We start from the raw sequence: 16992 nt of genomic DNA, 5'->3' as shown, positions 1-16992 counted from the left end.
GTAAAAAAAAAAAAAAAAAAAAAAAAAAACACCTTTTAAAATTATTATTATTTTGGGCTAATTGTTGTTCAGGATATCACTGTGTCATAGTAACAAGCACAACATGGAAGTAAGGAAAACCTCAAAACCCAGAAAATTTGCAAAGCTGACCTGATCTTGCAAAAGGTCTAGGAAAATGTTTTGGATAATGTATGGACTTGTATGAAATATCACGTGTTCACTCGTCCCTGTAATTCTTTAGTGCTACTGTTCATGGGAAGGGGTTTCATACACAACTGCAACACAAACTTGAAATGCCTGATTACAGTTATTCAAAAAAAAAGTTTTGATGCAGAGCTGTTCCATGAAGTTTGGCTACCATAGACTTAAACGTGGTAAACAGAATTCAATTTTTTGGAAATAAGTATAACTAATTTATAGAAGAAAATTTATAGAAGAAAAGGATACTTTCCCTCCCTGCAAGTGGCTAGGGAGAGCAGAACCACAGTGAATATTGTTCTTGTAATTTTTGTAATATTAGAGCATCAAGACAAAACAAAACAGAGTTCTAAACTATAAGAAATAAGTATATTTATCCGAAAGCAAGGTTGAATTATTTTGGCTTTGAACATTACATAGTACCAAGGCTGACAGAAGGGAAGAACTCCTTAGCATTTTAACTGATGTTTCTGAGGCAGTTGAGGGAAAGGTGCTCTCTATCAGGAACACCTTCTTATTTCAGTTTTCTAATTACTTCAGTTATTAACCCCGAGAAGCCAATATAGAAAACAAGTTTTAAAAGTTTAATTAATTCTCATTCTTGTAATACGAATGATTTTTCCCCCCTTAGTAAGAACAACCACCATATACTGAAATAAAAATATTACCTCCTTTAAATAAAGTTCACGGAAATAAACGCTCTAGTTTAGTCACTAAAATAACCATTTTTCAAACTTAGAAAAAAGTCAGCTTTATCTACACACATTTTTGTTATTTTTCCCATATATAATGTTAATTTGAAAATACTAAGATAAAAAATGAATTACTGCTGTTTAGTAAGTTGTAGACAAAAAGCTTATCAGTAATACAATGCAAATTTAAGCACCAGGTTTAAAATAATGCCACTCATCAACCCAGAACACAAAAAATTGATCTTCCTGTCTAATGAGCTTGCTACAAGAACACACCACCTTACTGGCCTGGAATTGGAGAGGCTAACACAGTGAGCTACAAAGCAATGGTGAGTACCTCAGGATGACAGCTTACCTAAATTGTGTCGCTTTGTCTTCGCGTGCTCGTGAATATGTTTCTTTGTAAAACAGCCAAAGAAGACACAGTAGAGGCAAGAGTGGAGTCTATTCAGGTGGGCACCACACATATGACAAATGCACGACTTTGCCTGAAACAGAGAAAGATACACACTATAAGAACAACAGAAATTATATATATGTACAAGTCCAACTAAGTGGATGTAGATCAAACCACTGCTTTCTCTTTTACTCAATGCCTTTTCAATGTTGCAGGCGAGCAGGGGAAACAGAAGTTTGCCTCCATGTGACAAAACCACCATTTAGATGTATTATCAGAGAACTCTCTTCCATTTACCCAATACATTTCCAAGTCTTGACAGAGAGTAAGTCTCCTCTAAGAGCTGACGACAGCCAAACCATTTACAGCCTGTAGTTTAATGAACCCTTTAAGCAGAAGTAAGCAGGCACTGCTACTTATATTGAGACCTGGGAGAGATCTGGATGCATTCTCTCTCGGTCCTTTGGGAAAAGGTTCTTCCCCAAGAGGGTGGTCAGGCACTAAACAGGCTCCCCAGGGCAGTGGTCGTGGCCCTGAACATGCCAGAGTTCAAGAGGTGTTTGGATGCTAATCTCAGACACGGGGTTTGTTTTTTAGGTGGCCCTGTGTGGAGCCAGAAGTTGGACTTGATGATCCAGAAACATGGTTTAGTGGGTAATATTGGTGGTAGAGGGATAGGACCAGATGATCTTGAAGGTCTTTTCCCACCTTAATGATTCTTTGATTCTATCCCTGTGGGTCCCTTCCAACTGGGGTTATTCTATGACTTTCTTTCTCTGCCAGGAAATCCTGCCAGATTCATTCATTATGTTTCCTTATACCAGTCCATGAAAGAGAGGTGCAACTGCAAATTCATTCCAGGTGGGGAGTCACAGAAGTCGCCGTTACCACTCTCACAGACTGGATTTGATTCAAGTTTGGCAAGTGAAGAGCTGACTATTCCCAAGAGATGCAAAATGGGAAAGTATGAGATAAGTTACCATGATTCATTCGTTGAAATAAGCATATAAACCTGATATGAGAGTTTACAGTCCTAAGACAACGATACTTTTTAAGTAGGCTTGCACAAAACAGCCAGAAGATTAAATGGACTTTTTGACTCTCATCGTATTCAAAGCATTCTTTAAGCCAACAACACCCGAAACCTTTTATTGGCATTCAACTCAGGTGCTTCAACAGATCCACCGAAAAATGGCTGTCTAGTCAGAGACTTCAGAGGGCTCGAGAGATAAGCCTTTTGCTCAGTAACACCAAAAAGACTTCAAGTCCAATACCATCTGATCGGAAGATCCAGACATGAAGAATTCCTCACTGCAAATAAATTCACTTTACTCACAGACAACTACTTTCAAACAAGTTTAAGAGTAACTGGACTTCTGTAGCAGCTCAGAGCTACAAATACCACTTGTAGAGGCATTGATTGCATCTTATTTCATAGACTGATTTGAAAATACCTTTGCTCATCAATGTAGAAGCAGTTTTTCTCCTTTCACATTAAAAAAATAATAAAAATCAGGATTTACTAAAACACTGAGGGCTATGACCTACTAATTAAGGCAGCGAAGTTAATCCAAGACAAGCCCCAAAGTTCTTCAGCGGTGTTTGCCCAGTCTGTCACAATTTAAAATTAGTGCTGAATAAGTGATGCACAATGCTGTTTTCTAGTCTGGCATTTTTCTTTCAGAATATTCATGACTTTAAAAATAAAACATTTTAAAATAAATTAGGAAAAAAAAACAAAGCAGCTTGCAATATTCTGCATTGTGAATTTTAAGCTTCCACAAATTAAGACTTAAATCCTGAATTTCACATGCCATGCATCCAAAGTTCTCCGAAGTTGTTAGATGAAAATAAACCAGTTGATACAAACTCTACACACCTACAGAAAAATATTTTAAAGTAGCCCCCCCCCCAAAAAAAAAAAAAAAAAAAACACAACACCACCAGCAGCACAATTTCCATCTTTAGAAAAATACTGCAGAACTGTCAAACTGTTGCCTAACGGTTGCTCTTTGGCTGCAAAAGCTAAATAGGATCAGCCTATCTGTTAAGATTGCTGCTATGACAACAACTCGAGCAACTAGCTATTTTACTTAGCCAGCTAAAAATAAATCTTTTAGCATTAAATGTATTGTAAACAGATGACATAAGTATGTAAAAACTGATCATTTTAGGCAAAAAGACAAAAACTCTTGGGATATTAATTTTCATTTGAATGAAAATTAAAAGAAATGTCAGAATGTGGAAGAACTCGGTAGTGGGTTAAAATAAGTTCAATCATTTATTTAAAGAAGCTGTTTTTATCTAAATCCTCTATCGGTTCAGTATCGCTCAAGACTCTTTTTCTAAAATTGTAAGAAAACAAGGTTAAAAGACAAGAGTGAGGAAAGAAATCAATATCAAAAACCATAGCGGCTATTCTTAACCAGATTAGCTGTCTCCTTTTCATCTGTATGTGCTTTTAAACAATTTGCTAAGTTACAACAAAGCTGCCACCCTGCCACCCCCCCCCCAAATAATCCAATTACCGTGTTTCATAATACTCCCACCCCGCTCCCATCTCTTGAGGCTACGCTCTGACTAAGAGGCAACAGAACACTGCAAATGAGTAATCAGAATCGGCCGGACCCACAAAGCCACAAGTCTGCTTTAAAACAAGCCTCGACTTTGCCAAAAAGCGAGCCCGGTCCCGCTCGCGGCCTGCTGCTTCGGGGAAGGCAAAGCCCAAAGCCTGCCTCTGCTCCTGCCCCGGGTACGGCCCTGCCACCAGAATGCCCCTCACCTCACCCAGAGGTGTAAACCTGAGGTCTTCCCCTTCCTCTACACCCTCTGCCATGACTGCTGGGCTCCAACCTGCCTCTCCTTTACACTCCCGACCCTCAGATATCCCGCTCCCCACCCTTAACCCCATTCTCCCTTCCCATCCCTCGCCAGCCTTTCCTCAGGCCACACCAAGCCTCTGTTCGTCTGCTCCCCTTTAGCTCTGCCTCGACTTTCTGATAAACCATATGGGGAGACCATAAGAGGCCCTGACCACTTTCTGTCCGGTGGAACACTAAAGGCAGGTTTCAAAGTGACAGAAAATTGGAAATAATGGTCCCACACCTGTTAAGCTGTGTACGGGCACCCACGGTAACTAGCACGATTCCTGACAGAACTACAGGAGTTAGCACCGCTACGCAGCCCAATTTCCTCAGCAGTGTTTTTTCCTCTGCTAATCTCCTTTTATTGCTACATAAAACAAGGTTAGCTGACAAGTCCAGACCTCCCAGCCATGGCTCTGTACCTCCTCTGAAGAAGGTTTAACCAGCCTAGCGAATGAGGATGTAAAACCTAGTGCACAAAAGGGAACCGACCATAAAGCACCAGTAAGGCAGGGCAGTATCCAGAATCCACCCCTAGCAGGCTACCTGCTCGTGATATTGTTAACAGCTGTGACACAAAGTGAGTTAAAAAAAAAAAAAAAAAGCAGCAGGCATTAGTAGGTTAAACGAATGAGACTGCTGACACTTCAAGTCTCTCCAAGTTGTCAGAACAGCTTATGATTAGTTTACCCTTCTACCATCCAAACAGTGGTGGAGAAAACGAGCGCATCATCGTCACTCGGGTTTGCCCTGGCAGTTCCTTGTCTGACAGTTTCAGTCCCAAATCTCATTTTCCAGGTCAGCACAGGCTCCCCCTACAGCAAGAAGGTCATGCTGGGCATATGGTGTCAGGTGCTCAAAACCCTACAAACCTGCTTCAGCTTCACATCTCACCGGCCCCTCAAACCAGCAAATAGCAGCTTTGAATGGCAATATGCTATTCCTGCAAAGCCGATTGTGCAGAAAAAATGGAGCTGTACAATAGTCCTTAGCCACTGCAAATCATTCTTCCACATTTCCAACTATTCTAGAATTAGCTTTAGAGGCTCCATTTTTATTTAATTGTACACGAGAAGAAAACATCTTTATTAAGAAGTTTTCCATTAGGGTATTTCAGCAGTCTTGCACTCTTACGCTCACGCCAAATATATCAAAGCACCTTCAGGATAAAGCTGCTTTCAGTTACAAATTTATGAGCCAAAGACCTCCTACCTTTCACAATCTGCAACCCATATTCACCACAAAGGTCCCCAGGAAAAGATGAACTAGGTAACACTTACAAGACAGTGGGAGGCTCGGGAGGTTAAAAGATCATAAGAAAGGTGTTGCCACACTGTACGTGTTCACAACTCAGAAAAGCAGATTCTTAAGATACCCTCAAAGCAGTTAACACATTGCCGATAAACTAGCTATGGAACCCCGCAAGTGTTTTATCATGTACAAGTTCTTCTGCAGGGGCACAAATATTAGGAAAGTAAAATTTTCCCACGATAAACCTACTTTACTTTCCCCAGCTTGGAAGTCAGCTTTGTGTAAATCAAGACACAATATTGAGCCACATCAGAAACAAGAGGAAAGATTATTTCATTTTCTAATATATTATCGGAATTTCCAGCCCCAAAACAAGTCTAATTTTTCAGAAAAGTCTTTAATCTCAGTCCACGCCAATTAAGGGACTTCCTGTGCAGCTCTAAATATGCCTACTCACAGCATATAGGTGTATGTGGGAAATTCTCCCTCCTAGCACACGTCTGTCACACCATCATCTGCTTCGCCCCCAGAGAGGCACATCTGTTCTGCAACCACGTCACTTTGGCTCAACAAACCGCTCCTGACAAGGTGGTACTTCAACAAAAACAGGTGAATTCCCGTCACAAGGAGATGCTGAGGAGTTCCAGTTGCTGAACTTGAAGTGGATTTCTGTCAGAAATCGGGAAGCCTGTTCCAGAGCCAGCTTTGCTTCCAACACTCCAGCAGCGATTTAGGCAGAATAAGGTGCTATGCCCGACGTACAGAGGCAAAACGTGGCAACACCGTGAGACTCCCCAAAGCCAAGTTACCTGTAATTCTCAATGTTTTCCCTCCTGCTCCAATTTTATTTCTGTATTTAAATTAGGTTTAAAACTAGATATTATAAGGTAATCAAATGAATACATCAATTCAAGTCCCATCCCCTTCTCCCAGTGATATTTTCCATATGCTGGGGGAGAGGCGAGTAGGAGAAAAGCGATGGAAGAGCATCAGCTTGCCCAGTACCTTAGTCTAGACCACGGCCAAGCCCCTGCAACCAATTCTTGTCCAAATGTAATGCAGACACAGCAGCACATGAAGCGAAGAGCAGCATGCTTCCCCGAGCCTACTTTCTGAAGAAAAAAGGACAGATAAACCCAAAAGATCATATGACCGACCACTGCTTCTTCCTGTGCTGAAGACGGAGACCCTGAGGCTACTCAAACAGCAGCGTTGCTTTGGCCATGTGGGAAGATAAAACCAACAGGAGAGCACTGCTGACAAGATTCACTAATCTTCAGAGTACTCTTTGTATCTCAAAAGTAACAAATTCAGGTCAAATTTGCCTTACACTCTTCTATCACTTCTTAGTCCAAATTTACCTCAAGATTTACTGTCTTGCTTTCCCAGTGCAGGCATGCCACCGACCCAACATCCATCAGTATGGTGGCTAGGGTATTTTGCAAATTTAAATACTTAAAACTTGAAAGCAGAGCTCTTAGATTTCAAGCAGCAAAACCAGGGGACTGATTTCCTCAGGTCTGTGGCACGGCACAGAAATCTCTCCTCCCCGCGCTGACAGGATGATTCAGAGCTGCTCTGAGTAAGCGCACGTTTCTGACACGTCAGATTCAAAAAAAAAAATCAGCTTGAGTATTGTTCACTCACTTCCTGCAACCAAGTCTTAATCAGGTTATTGTCTGATTAGACTTCTGTTTTTAAAGAACATTTCATCAATTCTGTACTTTTTTTCCCAGTCCCATTAGGGTCAGGGGGGTCCTAGTAAGGGGCTTACCAGTGCCAGCAAAACCATTTGCTAATTTTGTGAGTTTGACACGTGTTCAGAAAGTCACCTTCAAAAAAAAAGAAAAAAAAAGCCAAATACAGGTGACTTCTTAAATTGGGCTATTCCAAACAATTTATTTAGATCTCTTACAGCAGCAGAAAAAGACGGTTAGCTATTTCAGCTCTGTTCCACAGCAAGCATTAAATGCAAGGTGTTTGCTCTGTGCCGGTGCGTTGGCCGGCTCCCTCCTGCCACCGGGTGCTCCACGTAGGACGCCTGGCTCTGATCGTCTCAGCACAAGTTGGAGCACAACGGTGTGGAAAGTGAGAATTCAACATGAAAAAGCCAAAATTAAGAAACATCACTGTTCTCAAGCAGGAGCAAAAATATACCATCAGACCACACCAGCAGTTTGTTGTCCTTATGCAGATTAACTTAAACCCAAGGCAAGTTCTGACAGAACATACTTCTGCCTAAAAGGGGGGAAAAAAATGAAAGAGGGAAAAAAAAATGAAAGAAGGAAAAAGCATTGCTGAACTTGCTGAAAAAAAGATGCTTAAGAGAAGCTGTGGAGACATCTTTTTTTTTTTCCTTTTTCTTCCAAATGGATTAAACTTGTGCAAAGTACATTTGCGAAGTACCACTGCTAGAGGAAAATATTTTTTTTTTCTGCAGTCTTTGCTTTCTGATTTTTTAATTCAAATTCTGAAGGCAGTGTTTTTAATTGCCTTTATTTTCTTTTTTTTTCCCCCTCCTATCTTCATGGAAGACACATTAGCAACCACACAAGGGAGACAAAGCATTGGAGGCCAGTATCAGAGTATTTTGAATGATGTCCTTAATTAGTATGTTTTGGTCCAAAGGATTTAGAAGTATGCTAATCCTATTCCTATTTCAGTTGTATTTTTTTGGTCTTGACAAATTATCTCAATTTCCTCATCTGGCAATGCCGAGCCTCTGCTAAGTGTTCTAGGGTGCTGTGCTGCCAGGCTGACAAATTTTCTGGAGGCTGGAGGAACGGAATTTTATCCTAATGAACAAGGCAGCCTGAGCTACCTTCTCGGGGAGTGACGACATGTCACAACAGTGTGGCTAACCCACCAGGAACCAGCGCACAGCTGGCCAAATATTTTGACTGGACCAGGATCCCCATCCAGAGAAATCAGAATGGCTCAGTTGCTTCCAGTTCCTGAAGTTTACATCTTCTCAAATATAAGGTTAACCACAAAAATGACGTTGGAAGCCCATTTGACAGTATGTTGTTGTGGATCTTCGGACCCTCCTGCTCGAAGGGAGGGATGATGATATGAGGTACAACGCTTTCAAGAGCTGAACACCAGAAAAGTGCTGTATATAAGAGTGAATTGTCAGTAAGAAAGCCAGCATACTGACCCAAGGGCATGGGAAGCACACAGGTGAACCCCTCAGGTTCATGAACTGCAAGCAACACGGAGGGGCTGCTCCACAATACGACTGAGAAGAGGCCAGCTATAAAAACATCTTCCAAACAAATCCACTGGAAGCAGAAACGCTCCGAGTAAATCTGAAGTAACACTTGGCTGTTCCGCTGAAGGATTTAAAGTCTGGATCAAGTTATCCCAGGAATTTTCACAAAGCCAGTACTATCCCAGTGCCCACGGACTTATGAGTCAGGAGCCAGACCATTCACTTTTCTTCTCCAAACTCTCCGTACAATAGGAATGGATATTAGGGAACGGTTCCAGAGCACAATGACCAGTTGCTGGAATAGCTCATTCACATAACAGTACGATTTCAGCACCAAATTGGCAGGGGGTTACCCCCTAGCACAATTAAGGAAAATATGGGGAATTTTTCCCTAGCCAGCAGGTGGAAACTGGTCCTGTCTAGGATTCAGTCTGCACTGTAAGGTGCAATCCTTAAATAACTTTGAGACCATCAAAATAAATAAAAAAAACAAAACATACCCAAGCCAGAAACAAACAAAAAACCCACCTGCAAACAAGTTCCACATAGAAATTTTTAAAAAGCTTCTACACATACTAAATATCAGGTAATACCGGGTTTGTTTGTTCTATTGAACAGCTCCACATGCTTCTCTGAATTCTTGTGGGCAGGGCATTAATTTAGAAAAACAAGTTAAAGACCATTTTCAGTGTGCCCCAACACACTACAGCTGCTCTGAAATCAGTAAGAGAACGAAAAAAAAAGTTATTTCAGAAAAGAACCTTCTTTTCCTCTGCATAAACATGGATTTTGGATTAATATTTACAAAGATTGACCTGTAAGAATCAGGAAAGCCTTCCTGGAAGCGTGCTGCTAGCTTTAAACCACAAAGAACCAGGCCTTGTGCCTAGTTGTCACCTACAAAACTTGATCTAGTAATTCCTAATATTATAAACCATTATACAGCCAGATGCTAGGATTACCCTATCCTAAAGTGACCTTTCCCTATTCCAGAGTGAGCTACTTCAAGGAAGTCATTTTTTTTTCCCCAAGGATTCAGAACAAGAATAATGACTTGCTTTTATGTGGTCCTTCATTCAATTAGATCAAAGCCCAAATGTGGCTCTGCACTGAAAGGCAGGATGGAAAACATCAGTACATTCATCTTGTTTGTCCCCATGAAACAGTTTCCTATTAGTGTCCAAGCAAGTAATTCCTGCAAAATTTCTTTTCAGAAATGAAGACTTCATTTATTTTTAAATAAGGCCTCGGATTCATGCAGAGATGCCAGCTTCTTGACACCGCAGCGTCTTCCCCCAGACTTTCAGTATCACTTCAGATGGCTCTGTTGATCCATCTAAATTTACACAGCACCATTCTTTTAAACCGTTTTGTCTTCTATACCATGTTGCCCCACAAAGAATGATGCTGATCCCACAAAAAATAAAAAAGGGGATACCGCAGGGCACCAGCAAGACCACAAACGAGCACATCAGGAAGCCCTACCCTTCATCCCAGCCAGCAGGCTTCCCAACACGGGCTGCGTTATGCGTCTGTCCCCTTCTTACGTGCAGGAATTGTCTTGAACTGCCCTGTTTCACCTCTATGATTTGCTCCCAGTACAGATTTTTCTAACCTGAGAGAGGTGACCTCCCACGGATGCCGACGAGGAGCACTCACATCCTTTGTTCCACTGCCTTGGCTCTTGGTGCTGCGTCTCCCAGCAAAGGGCAGCAACACTTGTAGAGCACTGCAGGTATTTATTTGTGCTGTAATCACGCCTCCGCGCTCTGAAACAATTATGCTATGCAGCCAGAGAGTTTTTCCTATTGACTATTTGTGCTATGTTAAGCTCGGAGTGTCTGCACCCTGAAGGGGTTTACAGTTAAGGCTCCAACACCCTGATATGAAGGGATTGTAGGTATGGATGACGGATTGGATGGATGGATGGCACTCGGAAGAGACAACATGTTAATCTGAATCATCGCTGCACTAAGGCAGGCCCTTAAATGAGAGCAGCGTAGCAGCCAAAGTCTACCTAAGCTCTAAAAACAACACTTTGATTAAAAGGCTCTTCTCAAGAGAGCAGTGAGTCAGCCTAACGCCGGAGTGCTCTGATGAAATTAAGAATCGTGTCTGAGGGTGAATCAAAGATCTCAGTAGTCATCATTTGACCTATCCGTATAGATTTTTTGCCTGCTCTTCTTACCCTGGATTATGCACCATGCTAAGGGCTGGGCACCGAATCAGATTTTGTTGTGGTGGTGCCGGTTTATGTTTGTGCCTGTTTGTTTTTTTTTAATTAACCTTTTCACACGCAATTCCATAGCGGGTAGGTATAAGGCTGAAATGAAATTGATGGTAGGAAAAAGAAAAAAAAAAAAGTTGTACAATTTAAAAGCACAGGCCAGAGGAAAAATAGGAGGATACTCCAAAAAGGTAATTTTGGCTTTCCCATATGAAGTCCCAGTCATAGAAAGTGATACTTGGACAAGAAATAGAGCAATTCTCCTACATTCAAATAACTATGCTGAAATAGCTTATTTGCTTCTCCTGTGGAAGGTGCCCTCCCAACCCACTAGCATTTACAAGTCTAAATGATTTCTCCAGTGCTCGACAAAAGAAGCATTTAAGAGCCTACTGTGTTTTTAAACAATTTAAATAATGGATCAGGTTGAAATTAAATTGCATGTTCTCCTACGGTAACATTCTTTCAGAAGTGGAAAGCGCTGTGTGAAAACACGTAAGCTACGCCGGGTTCTGAAGGCATGCCTCTTCTCACAGAATATGAATGATGTGTGGATATGTGCAGTGAGTTGATTTTTATCTATTTCCTGCAATGCACCACTGCAGTAGCAAATTTCACATGAGAAGAAGGGGCTTGCCAATACCGCAGTAGTGTATTCTAACGTCTAGTACAAAATCTATTACTTTACCTCACCGTTCCCCCACGTCAGCAGATCGGGGAAATGTTTTTAACCGGCCTATTAGGTAATGTATTGATCTAATCTGCGAGCACATGACTTGGGAAGCAATTCAAGGAGCGGGCTAAACGGACAAACCCGCCCGGTGTTGTGGAGAGAAGCATTATTTAACTGCCCATGCTGCGGAGATAGCTGTACGCAGGGCAAAACGCACAGAAATCCGATTCTCCCTACAAGAACATGTATGCTCTTGGGAAGTTTGCCATACAACTTTGATGGAAATACTCCGATAGCATGCTTTCAGAAAAGAAAAAACTTCAGGATACACAGATCAAAGTCCTAACAAGTCCTACAGCCTCATTTAGAAAAGCAGAGAGATTTCAGCTATATTTCCTTTAACTACTCTAAGATGTCCATAAAAAAATGTGAACTTAATTAGTCCACATCAAAGTCAAAGCAATTCTGCTAGTAGGAAAGATGGATGGGAAATGCTACAGCACAGACTCTCTGTGGCATGACTTATTTATGAGGCAAAATACACTCAGCAAAAAAGGAAGACGAGCAGAAAATGAGCAGCAATGGAGTGACAGAGTGCATCTATTAGCAACTATTTGTTTTATTAAAAAAAAAAAGCAAGCTACACTAAATAGGGTAAAACCATTGTTGAGCCTAACCAGAAAGTCTGGTAGGAAACACTTCTGCTTTTAAAAGCTTCCTAGGAGCTATGCACCATTCTGTCAAGACTTTAAGAGTTATTATGCATGACATTTTTATATTTTCTGTAGCTAAACAAGCCTACTGGTAGCACAGAAATTTACCCCATTGCTTAGAACTTCTCTGACAATTGTGGGTTTCAGTGATGATGCATATAACAAACAAATAAGGCATACAAGCCAAAGTCGCTTCTTGCCATAAGAATAAAACTTTTTTGTCTAATAGGAGCTGAAGACAAGTTCTAGTCCCCTCACAGTGCCCACAAGAAAAACTGTTACAAAACAATAATCTTCCCTTTCAGTTTTCGGAAAGCTATGCACAGCATTTGCTGCTTCTGCTTCCAAAGACTGATTTGCCCAAAGCACCACAAAGCCTTTCCAAAGAGCACATTCCCCGTCAAAACCACGCAAGCAACATAAGCAGACACAGGAACCTCTATGCACTAAAGAGTCTTATCACAGGATAAGTGAATCCTCTAAAGTTACGCAGCAAATATTTTGGAGAAAATAAGAACATTCACGGGGTCTGAAACAACAGTGCTTTCACTAGCATGCTGCATAGAACAGAAGCGTAATGGCCAAACTGGAAATTTAATTTAGTTTAATTTACTTCCACTTGTGATATTGTAACACCAGCAGGAGGGAGTATTTATGTCTATACGTACACGAGTATAGGAATGCTTTAAGCCAACGAGCGTGCTAGTGGCTGGAACATCCAGAGAATGAAAGCTAATTCAATATGCTTGTACAGAACACGCTTTGATAATCTAGTAAACCGGAGCTCTATTTCCTCATACCTCAGTACAAAACAAATTAATAATTCATTTTACAAGAACAAAACACGAGGTCTTTCATTCACTGGGAAATTTTCATGCACATTCACAAATCAGAAGTTATGCAGATTACAGAGAGGTGGCCAGAGAACTGCAGTTCACTCTTTAAAGGATTTAAGCTTTAGACAGATGGATATTCTGAGCCCTACAGACATGCAAGTCTGTTTTAGTAATTTTTCCTGAACTATAAGAACACAAAAGACATTTTTTGAAGACAGAAGTAGGCTTCATTTCTTGCATTCTAATGGTAAAGCTTATTCCTGCATTCATTAAAGAGTTTGCAAATTGCTGTAGTCTCACACCTGAAGCACCTTTAACCTTACCTAATTGTGTTTGAACTGAATGTCTAGTATAAGAAAACACCTTTATATTTTGTGGTTAAGTCTCAATTCTGCTCATGCTACAGAACTGCAAATACAGACCAGCAGCAAATGCAAAAAAAAAAAAAAAAACAAGGACACTTTCTTGATGGCTTCCAAGTGCTACTGAGAAGTTTGGATAGCAATCCTCAGATGAGTTTGACACTGTAAAACTCAAGAGTGCCTCTGAAGCACTTTCTGAATCTCCACCATGGACATCAGGACTTTTTTTTTTTTTTTTTTTTTTTTTTGGAAGGAGGTTTAAGTTGTAATGCTGAACCCTTCTGCTCAGAAGTTTGGACAACAACCTCACAGCAAAAATACTCATTTCGATCCTCTTCTTAGTTTGTTGACTACAGCTAAAGAGATTTTCTTGTTTTACTCCTATTTTCTTCCCAGCAATGTCCAACTACTCAACAATATTTTGTTGTTCTTTTTTATATGCCAAACAATGGCATTAAGTGAAAATCCGTATGTTCTCTTCTCAGATGTGCCTTAAGCCATTAACAGATTACATTTCATGTATTAGTATCAATGCTTAGTTTAGAAGACCTAAACAGACACATTTCTATTTTGAGATTAAATTAAGTGTAGAGAAATTCATCCCTTATATTTCAACAGTCTATTCTGCACAGTACTGAAAGGAGTGCTAGAAGATATTTTTTTTAAATCACACATAAAAGTATGCCTTGTTTTTTTCTTAATGGTGTAATTACAAATGCAATTATTTGTATCTTTCTGAGGTTTCATTGTCAGTTATCTTGACTTCAGGAAACTTATTTTGATACAGATCAGGCCCAGTTTAATAAACATGAGGCAAACCTGTAAGTGAATTGAATTGACATCCAGGCCCTAAATCTGTCCACTGACATTTGTGTAAAGGAAAAAAAAGTCTAGAGCCTCACTGCAATGCAATTCTTTGGAGAGTAACATGGAAAACCATCAAATAGATTCAAATCTTCATCTTGACCTAGCTCAGAGTGCTGCCTACAACGAATACAAGAACAGGAAAACATTTTTGTGCAGGTCAGGTGCCACTTACCCCAGCAGCAAAGGGAGAAAGCAGCTTCTGCTCACAGCAGCATACTACATCAACTCGTTAGAAGAAAAAGAGTCTGCCCTTACCACCGTGAGAATAAATATCCAAACAGAAAAAGATGTGTATTTCGGGATGGAAGGTATCCCTGCCCATGGTAGGGGGGCTGGAATTAGCTGATCTTTAAGGTCCCTTCCAACCCTAACCGTTCTGCGATTCTGCTGACAGCTTGGTGCTTGGTTTGGCTTGGTTTGTCTGTTATGTTTTGTTGTTTCTTTGTTTAACTCCCAAGCAGCTTCTGCATCCTATAAAGGAGTATTTATTTAAAAGAGATTTAAAGGGAGTATTTATTTAAAAGAGATTTACGACTACTTTTATTCCATTCTTTGTCTTTCTAACATTTCTTCTAATATTTATTCTGTTCATTCGTAATTTGGACCAAACCTGAATTTCACAGCTGAATTTCAGACAGTTTGATACTCAACTCAGAGGCAGCTGCAAGATTGTGGCAACCCTGGAAATAAACTCACCACTAGGCTCCAATACATGCCACACACTCAAGGCATGGGTTATCTCCTATAGCAAAAAGACAAAGATGTAACAAGAACAGATTTTGTGCTGACCGACCAGACCCTGCCCTCTTCACTTGTCCTCTCTATGTACCAAGGGAAGTGTAAATATCTCTTCCAATATATCTTTTCAATGTAAATATCTCTTTCAATACAGGCTGATCGCTTTAAGTTCAGCACCATTTACACGCCACCAGTGTTATTTCCACATCTTCCTTTTTAGTAGGCTGCTCGATTACATAACGCTGCACGCTGAAAACAAAAATTAGTAGATTATAGTGCTTGGTCTCATTTACGGACATTGTGCTTGGGTTGCCACTTAATGCAAAAAGTGTTAGTTTAATTTAAAGCATGGGTATAAAAATTAGTGAAGACAAAACAAATACAGACTGCAGCAGCCAGCTGGGCCGGATGGCGAGGAAAGCTTGTTAGGCAAAGCACATGCTTTTTTAGCCAGAACACACCTCTGCATTCCAAAAAAAATCCAGCAGGACAGCAAGCTTTCGCAACATGGGGATAAGAAAAGCAAGCAGAAAAACTCCCGGGCCATTCATTACAGCAAAGGCCTATTTCATATCAGCAAGAGATCTCTCTTCCTATTTTTCTTGCCCTATTGAGGAGAAAATAAAACAAAAACAACGTGGCTCCTCTTTTGCTAGCCGTTTTTCAAAGGGAAGCCTGTCTCTTAAAAAAGCTTCACCTACCCTCTACTGTTCCAAAGGAAGATGTTGCAAGGGCTGCAGAAGAAAAGGTGAAAATATAATTAAGTGCAGATAACATTACTTTCAGGAGCAAAACCATCCCTTCCTTCCTTGTTATCAAGCATGAGAGCATACTCAGAGCCCTAAGCATCATAGGGTGGCTGTATAAACACCAGTTTCTTTCTGAACTAATTAGGTTTCATAAACTCCTAATGCTACTTGATGCCTCTGTTAGAATATGAAGGATGGAAAAGGAAGACATTCTGGTGAAGTGCTACCCAATACTGGTGAGATAAAAAAACAGTCCACCCTCATGCCAGCAAAAAAAGCAGACTTGGCATGTGCTATCAAGCATCATCAGAAAAAAAGTAAAAATTAAAACAAAACAAAACACTGGGGGAGTTCTGAGAACCACTTGAGGTCAACAGCTCCAAACTTTTGTTAGCAACTTTTTGAAAGGAACAGAGCTTTTACTTACATAGTTGAAAAGCTGAGGTTAAGAAATAAAAATCCTGAAACTATTGCAGTTTTTGAAAGCATTTAGCGTTCAGAACAATATCCACCAACACAGACAGCTTTGGACATAATGCCATTGTTTCATTCCATGATGCATCCTTCTGACAATAGCTTAGAGCTCATAATACGCACGTTGCTTCACGTTCACACAACAGAATGCTCTTGAAATTAAAATATTAGAATTCAAGCTACAAGACAAAGAAAAAAGCTTAAAGAAGGTGAGAAAGAACATCTTAAAACTATAACCAAATTTAAAAATGCTCAGCAAAAGACAAAGGCCTGATTTTAGAAAGAAATGCAAATGGATTCACCTTCAGCAGTTTAAATACTGCCATTATGGTGTCAGATCAACGAGGTATTCAAACACAGTGCTCTCACCTTTCAGATGTTCTGTTAGTTGTAATGCCTGTGTCCTACAAGCAAGAAGTACAATGCTACATAACATTTTCCTCTTCTTTTTGTTGAAGACTCAGATTTCTATTAGAAATATAATTTTGTCCACTGCTAGAGAGCTAAAAGAACAGTACTTTGATGTAGAAGACAATTTGCCTGTCAACGCTAATGAATTACCCCAATTATTCTTTGATTAATCACGCAGAAATTAAGAACGTGGAGAAACGGTTCTCTAAGAGAGGGGAAATTTTTCAGAAAGTTTGCAGGCACGTTCAAGTGTTTTTCATCAGTACTGCGAATCTGTGCCTTGGTATTTTTTTTTTCTCGGTAATGAAATAATTCTTGGAATTAAAGCA

At 40.3% G+C, this 16992-nt stretch overlaps 1 protein-coding gene across 4 annotated transcripts in view; it reads right to left on the bottom strand.

Annotated features, from left to right (window-relative positions):
* The window catches only part of USP22 (ubiquitin specific peptidase 22), a 98455-nt gene that overhangs the window by 59386 nt on the left and 22077 nt on the right, over positions 1-16992 (bottom strand). For all 4 annotated transcript variants that reach the window (XR_014618871.1, XM_084295651.1, XM_084295653.1 and 1 more), the window contains exon 2: positions 1246-1378. Coding sequence is in view for 3 of the 4 variants with exons in the window: in XM_084295651.1 (XP_084151777.1) it covers positions 1246-1378 (133 nt within the window). In the remaining variant the exon portion in view is untranslated. The remainder of the gene's footprint in view (positions 1-1245; positions 1379-16992) is intronic.

The sequence above is a fragment of the Netta rufina genome, assembly GCF_964035555.1.
Source record: "Netta rufina genome assembly, chromosome: 15".
Classification (NCBI taxonomy): domain Eukaryota; kingdom Metazoa; phylum Chordata; class Aves; order Anseriformes; family Anatidae; genus Netta; species Netta rufina.
The sequence above is the reverse complement of the archived record's forward strand: the minus strand, read 5'-3'. Positions and strand labels throughout refer to the sequence as shown.